This window comes from Aplysia californica, unplaced genomic scaffold (assembly GCF_000002075.1).
Source record: "Aplysia californica isolate F4 #8 unplaced genomic scaffold, AplCal3.0 scaffold00425, whole genome shotgun sequence".
NCBI lineage: Eukaryota > Metazoa > Mollusca > Gastropoda > Aplysiida > Aplysiidae > Aplysia > Aplysia californica.
This window is the reverse complement of record NW_004797695.1, coordinates 104,514-112,105: the sequence shown is the minus strand read 5'-3', so window position 1 is coordinate 112,105 and position 7,592 is coordinate 104,514. Positions and strand designations below refer to the sequence as shown.

The window sequence follows — 7,592 nt, the reverse complement described above, 5'->3', positions numbered from 1 at the left end:
TTTGTTCGCTCATTATCTCTTGGGATGTTTCTATTGTTCAGGATTCTTTTTATTGAAGCTATCTTTAAACATCCCTGCTCTTCGTTTTATTGCTGTAGTGGAACATTGGGCATGGGATGTAATTGTATATCACGAATATCTAAACTGCTTAACTTGTTTCATCTTTTCACCTTTGCTTAGGAGATTACAAATCTGATTTAGATCTTCTACTTAAAAAAAAAAAAAAAAAAAAAAAAATTACACTTTTATTTGTCCCGGAAGGGCACTTTGTTTACAATGGCAGACATACATTTACATACATAAATACTTGATTAAAAATACGAACATACAAAAATACATGCATAAATACACAATATTACACAAATTAATACAGAGCAGTTTTCAACAATGCCACTGTCGGTCGCCACTGTTGAGCGCCCTGTATTTTGAGCTTGGGTTGTCGTGTCTTGCTCAAGGACACACCTCCGGGACCACCCATCTGATCCCCGTGTCACCGACACTTGCTTGACATTCCTTGAGTCTAAACTTACTACTCACTTAGCCACTGGAGCCCCCATTCCACACATTCTGCTATTTTCACAGTCAATAGTAACCCTATACATTCAGTTTCTAGAGAGCAATTGAAGGTCCTTTTCTAAATATTGTGTGTGATTGTGTGTGTGTGTGCGTGTGTGTGTGTGTGTGTGTGTGTGTGTGTGTGTGTGTGTGTGTGTATGTGTGTGTGTAAAATCACTTGGCACTAAAAGTTTTAATAAAACAAAAGTCGTTTTCTATTCAACAAACGAACTCTTTCTGTTTTCCTTCCGTTAAATAATTTTTTTCTGTAATAATTATCTTTTTATTGCCCCTCTTTAAAAATATATGCAATTGATAATTATGTCATATTTGAAGTTTTTGATGGATTACATTCTGACTAAGACTAGTAGCATGTTGAACAAGCGAGGACTGAATGAAACATGTAGATCTAATGCTTCAAGTAAATTTGTGGTTTTGAATAAGACATTTTACAGGCTAAAATAATCCGAGGCATTATTTAATTGCTATTGTATATTTTGAACTTATAAAAAGCCTGATTGATACGATGGTTCTTATCCTCCGTTTACAGAATGGAATGATATCAGCGCTGCCTTTCATTGGATTTTTCCTCATCTTGAACGTCTCTGGTGCTTGTTCTGATTTTATGATGAAAAATAAAGTCTGTTCCACAGTGGTGTTACGGAAAGTATGGAGTGTCATAGGTACGTTGAAGTTTTGCATTTTTCAAAGTAACTAATAATTTGTAAGAAAATGTTATTAGATCAATACAATTCACAATACTGAATAAAGTTAACCTGATTGATGACAAACAAGAGCTATTATCGATTGCGTTTACAATGTTTTTTTATTTTTAATTTTTAAAATAGGTAAATAAAAAGAAGGTACGCCAAGCGAATTTATGCAAAGTACCGACAAAATGCACACATATTAATGAATCAAATGTACTAGAAAGATTCAGTAGACACAAGAGCAATCTGGAAATCTTTCATATTATATTACCAATACGGCTTCCACTGCAAGGTACAAGGGAAAATGATTGTCTTTTTCCTCTTCCAATTTGAAGAAGAAAAATAATATTTAGCAGCGAAAACTGTGAACCCACAAAAGTGGGAAATTTAATTGCCAAACATAAAGATAATTTTAGAAATTAAAACAACAACAGCAACAGCCTAGTTAAAAATCTTGTCTGTATCCCCAGGACTGGTTGGAGCGGCAGTCTCTATCGTAGCCCTTGGCTTCCTGGACTCCACACAACCTGTAGCTGCGGTCACCGTTCTCGTTATAACAGTGTCCATGCTGGGTGTCTGTTATAACAACTGCATCCTTTGTAACATTGCTGATATTGCACCCCGATTTTCCGGAATTGTATTTGGCGTTGTGGCCACCGTGGGATTTCTTGTCGACCAAGCTGTTCCTGTTGTCGTCGGGGTGGTCACTTCACGGGTGAGAAAATGTGTTATATTTCTTAAAAAACAACAGCAACATTTTAGCATGGAATCTGAAAACATAAACTTTCATCGGCACGAATGACCTTTCGGTGAAACCGTCGTTAAACCCGTACCACGCGCACAGCAATCATTTTGATTCAAAGAGCACAGGGATTTAGCTTTATAATGGCTTGTTGAGAAAGTGAATTTTCTATCTGCCAATTACATATTCAATATAACGTTACTGATTTATTACGTCCTGGAAAAGAACATAATATTATTATTATCTTTTCAGCGCGAAGCGATCATTGTTGGGCGTCTATAAAACATATTTTGTAGATTGATATTGTAGTCTTTAATGAATAGCTACGACCTACAATCGCTGAGTTCTGAACTTGCAGTTGCTGTCATATACCATGCTTTTTTAATAACCTGGGCAAGAGACATACACACGAGCATAATACTGTCAGTTCAAGTTTAGAAATGTTTTCAAATCTTTCCAATTAGGAATCCTTTTAAATTCATATTTTACCCCCCATCCCTTTTTTTCGCTTTTGTTTACATCTGCAGCAAACCCAGGAAGAGTGGCGAACCATGTTCTTCATTTGCGCCGGTGTCTATCTTTTTGGCACCATGTTCTACTGTATTTTTGCCTCTGGCCAGATTCAAGACTGGGCTCAGGACAATGATGAGAAAAGACCAATTTTGAATGGAGGGCACACACACAAGGATGAATGCAATGGCTCAGGACGATAAAGCCGCATTTAGAGGGCTTCATGTACATGAATTTCACTCCATTAATTGAAGTTATTTTTTATGTACACAATTATATAAAGCAATGAACATATGCAGAAGGTCTTCTCTTTCAGTTTTTGTCAGAGTCTTACGGATCTTTCAGCACAGTAAGGTCATAAGTGCCGGTGATTAGAGGTGTTACAAGAGAGTAACAACACAAAAAGGGGAAAAGATAAGAACGATAGGTTCTTGATAGGAAAAAAGGAGCAAACCACACCAGAGCACCCCCCAACATCATTAGTAGTATAATATAACGTGCCACACAGACTGGTGTCCATTTTGGGTTACGGCAAAGTACCAAAAGAAACTTTCTAAACTTTTTGGGTAACTTGATCAAAAATGAAAGTGAACAGAGAGCAGCAGGTTTCAGTGTATTCTCATTCTACTATGTTACCTGAAACCACAACTTAAGTGTATTTTTCAAAATTTGTGTACTTTCTATTTTTTTATGTCTCCATGGAGACAGACATAAAAAAATGTGAGGCAGCGCGGTGGAATCAGGCTCTCGTCAATTTTTGGGCATGTAGAGTTATAGGTATCATCTTAAAGTTTATTCACCTGTCTTTATGTGGATGAAAAAATATTCCTTTTTCTTAAATACAAGTCGAGATATTTGCGAAAGAAGGAGGTGGGGGTCACCTGTTTTCAGAGGTAAAATTACTGAGAAAATGGCTGCCAAAGATTAGTTATTTCCTTAGCTTAGGAGTCCGTGGTAACTGAAAATTTACATTTTTGTGCCTTTAATCAACGCTTTTCAGAAAAATCCACGCAGAAATGAGTTCTTTAATGGGCATAAAAGGTGTTGAGCCAAAAAACAAAAATTTGATAAAAATTCACAAAACTGCGAAAAAATGTAAGTTTCTTCACTTTGATTATTTGACGAGAGCCTGATTCCACCACGCTGCCTCACAAATAATAAACCCTGGCAAACTCAGTTTTTACGCAATAACTAACTGTTTAGATATGTTTTAACAGCTTCAAGATCAGGGTCCATTTCACTTGATTTGATCATCCCATGGTTCAAATTTGCGTCATCAACCTTAATCGTCCACGATCCTGTAATGTTGTCACCGCTACCCCGTCCCCTGTCCCCTTCTTCTCTACAATCGAAAAACTTCTGTGCGTTTGTGTGTGAGTATGTGTGTGTATGTGTGTGTTTGTTTGCTTGTTTGTGTGTATGGGGGGAAGGGAAGACTTCTGCATGCTGTGAGTGAGTGTGTGTGTGTATTTGGGTGTTTGTATGTGTTTGTATGTATATATGTATGTGTGTGTGTGTGTGTGTGTGTGTGTGTGTGTGTGTTTGTGTGCGTGTGTGTGTGTGTGTGTGTGTGTGTGTGTGTGTGTGTGTGTGTGTTTGTGTGTGTGTGTGTGTGTCAATCGAAAGATCGCTTGATACGTCTTCATAATAATGACCAGCAAAAGGAAAACTAACTCTGCGATGAATATGGCATAATCCTTGGTAGACTTTTAGAAGCGACTACATAAATTAATGCTTATTTCCCTTTGGTAGTTCCCACACTGAACTAGTTACATGATGCAGTGTCTATTCGGAGGCGGCTCCAACGGAATGTGCCTCTAGACCAAGTTAAAAAAATTAGGGGGGTTACAGGGGGTTTAACCCATAATATTATATTTTTCAGTTAAGTTTGAAATTTTCTTGAAAATAATTGATTTGCGAATCTATTAGTGGCTATATGTTTGATCTGCAGTGAATACGAATAAAACGCAGTTTGACACCCCCCCCCCTCCAAAGCAGTGCATCTGTGTGCGGGGGGTGCGTCTCTGAATAGTGTCTGCCGGTTACATGTATTTGGAACATCATTAATCCGTATTCTCTACTCTTTCTGTTCTACAGATTAACCTTCCATTGAACTCAACATTTCACGATGTCACGGGTCTCTCAGTTACCTAAGTTTAGCTTAACAAAACGGAAGTGTAAACATGTCGGTCTGTATGATCAGATTGGGGCAAGGAACTTTGAACTTAGAGGAAGTATAAGCCCTTCCCAAAGATCAGAACTGAACGTCGATTGGAATGGCACGCTGCAGGACAGAGAAAACAATCACTTTTACTTTCGATTATACAGTTTGGTGGCTGCCGAGATCGGTAAGTCATTTCGTTTCTTAGCGTAGTTTTAGGTTTGTTTTAATGGTGTAACTGTCTTGCTCTTCGATTGGAGACTACAAATTTATGAATTGTGTGTATATCACAGTTGAGTCACATTGTCGCCGTCCTTCTTTGTCTTCCTTACGGTTAACGTACTAATTCGCTCTATAAGATAAGATGGGACAGGATAACATAAGATAATACTTTATTATCCCAGAGAGAAATATTTCTTGGTTGTACAGGACCGCAAAAACGCATGCAGGTATGCATAAAAATTAAAATCCAATATAAAAAGAAAAGTAAAGCTGACAAAATGTACTTATCACATCAGTTTCATCATTCAACCAAGACCTTTTGAGTTTAATAGATACATATTCGAAAGAGCAATACAAAATTGATGCTTATTCTGACAATACCCTTATGCTAGATGGTGAAAAAAAAAACTTCTTTTATATCTTTCTTTTTTTCTTTGTTTTTAGAGGCTCATATCTGTGTGATCTTACAATTTGCCTGGAAAGGGGTATGACAGGTCGTTTATAATGCTTTCTAAACATCCCTTTTATGCTTGTGGTCTTATACATTTCATCAATTCTAGCAAAGTCATATCCAGAGATCTCGCTGTATTTCATAATGGTCAAGAATGGTTATTTACACCTTGGAGACATTAACTGACCTCAATATTCACTTCTCAAGTCTGGACCAATTAGAGGCAAAGAGATCTGCCGTGCTATGGAAGAAGCGTGCGTTGAGGGGATGGGTGTGAGGTGGTCATGATAAATGGTGGACTGGTATGGGTTTAACGCCTCTATCAACACTTGTAGGTTATATTTGAGGTGGGGCGCCTACGAGTTTAAATGTCCATATTAAAAAAGACAGAGCCAAATGGGAATTTCGTATAAAGTGCCTTTCCCAATGACGCAACGTCGGACCAAGCCTGGTTGTGGGGCTCAGAAGTGAAGCCACCGAGACTGTACTTTACGGACATTACATAGGCTTCCTGTTGAGAAAAGAATTGTATACAAGTTGGCCACCATATGTCACAAATGTTTGAATGATAATGCACCATCATATTTGTGTCCCTGCCGGTCAATATCAGTCATAAATTTCAAAACTAAGTTAACATAATTTTAAAAAACAATCACCTTTCCCTACCAGTTAACCCAAGAATGAAGTAAATATGACAATATTTGACGAAAATACATAACTTTTAATTGTCAGAGGTGAGGAAACAAGAAAAGGAGGAAATGGCCTTCAAAGTTGAGCAACATATTTCCATAGCGATGGGGGTCTTAGAATTGAGATAGAGACTTGAAATTTAGCAGTTATCTTGGCTATGCCACTACAAGGTAACTTTCGAAAGTAAAAAACTATTCATTCTCAGAGAAAAAAACTTATGGACTAAACAAAATTTCAACGAAAATGGACTTCACGTCAAAAGCAACAACATATTATTAGCATTATACCAGGTACCATGCAGACACTAAATCGTCAAAGTAGCTGTATGTCAAATTCTTCTGTTTCATATGAAAGGCCTATGTCTCCTGAATATTTTGGTACCATACTTTTACCTCTCTGTCAATGTTTAAGAGAATGGCAGCTGTTTTAATTTTACATAATAATAAAATATTGCTGAAGTCGTTAACTGGCTGCAACCCCACGTTTGACAGATAGTAAAAGAGTACCAAGAGCACCAAACATCTCTACATTAAAAGAGTATAATCACTATAAGATAGAGATGAAGTCTAACATTTTTCAAGACTGTGAGATCTTTACAAATCAGTATTCTATTGCCTCAAACACGATGATCTGTCGTTATTTCAATAAAAACATAGAGCGTTGTCTCGGCCGGCGTCGCACCAGCCCTCACATCGAGCGAGTCGGCTCAATACTGTAGTGTACTGAGTGCTCCCGGTAGTTTCGCAGAAGGATTCATGCAAAATGATTCCAAGCCTATGATTTTATTCTAATAGAAAAAGAACTGTTCTTTCTATTGGTACCTTTTTTAGTCGGTATTTTACAAATTTCGTGTGAAAAATGATCTTTGAAAACTTAGACCCTTTTTTCCCCCAAGGTTTTCTATCTAAACGCCAAAGGCCAAAAATAATAACCACGGGAAACCATGTTGAAAGCTGTATAGTTCTCCGCAAATGAAAAGACGGTATTTAATCATCAATCTTCCTGCAAAGCAATCAAATGCATGGGTGTCAATTTTGAACCGGGGGACCTCACATTACGACCGTGAGGGGCTTCCCTTTCCTCGACGATTCAAATACCCGGATATACAAACAACTTACACTATTATAACAAAGAAAATCTGAACTTTTTTAAAGTGTTCAGCACTTGGTGTTTTATAGGAAAAGAGCAAAGAAACGAGATCTGAATTACCCCCATTTCCCCGAAACCACGCGCTCGGAAGGCCGCGAGTCGGCTTACGTGCCGTGTTTACACTTCCTGATTAACGTTTGCAATAGCACCATAAACACATGAGAGTACACACACACACACACACACACACACACACACACACACACACACACACACACACATGCACACAAATACACAAACACACCAACACACATATACACACATGCACATAGACCGCCTCGGTGGCCTATTGGTAAGGAGTCCGCTCTGAGAGATCTAGAAGAAGGTTAATTAATCCTTTAAAATCTCTAAAATACTATAAAACGAATTTTAAAGTCAATCCAAGAGTAAAACTGAAAGATT

The 7,592-nt window shown here is 37.7% G+C and overlaps 1 protein-coding gene across 1 annotated transcript in view; it reads left to right on the top strand.

Annotated features, from left to right (window-relative positions):
- The window catches only part of LOC101850270 (sialin), a 5,854-nt gene extending 3,043 nt beyond the window's left edge, over positions 1-2,811 (top strand). The window contains exons 4-6 of the mRNA XM_035971385.1: positions 1,106-1,238; positions 1,736-1,980; positions 2,535-2,811. Of these exons, the coding sequence (XP_035827278.1) occupies positions 1,106-1,238; positions 1,736-1,980; positions 2,535-2,720 (564 nt within the window). The 3' untranslated portion in view covers positions 2,721-2,811. The remainder of the gene's footprint in view (positions 1-1,105; positions 1,239-1,735; positions 1,981-2,534) is intronic.
- The last annotated feature ends 4,781 nt before the right edge of the window (positions 2,812-7,592 follow it).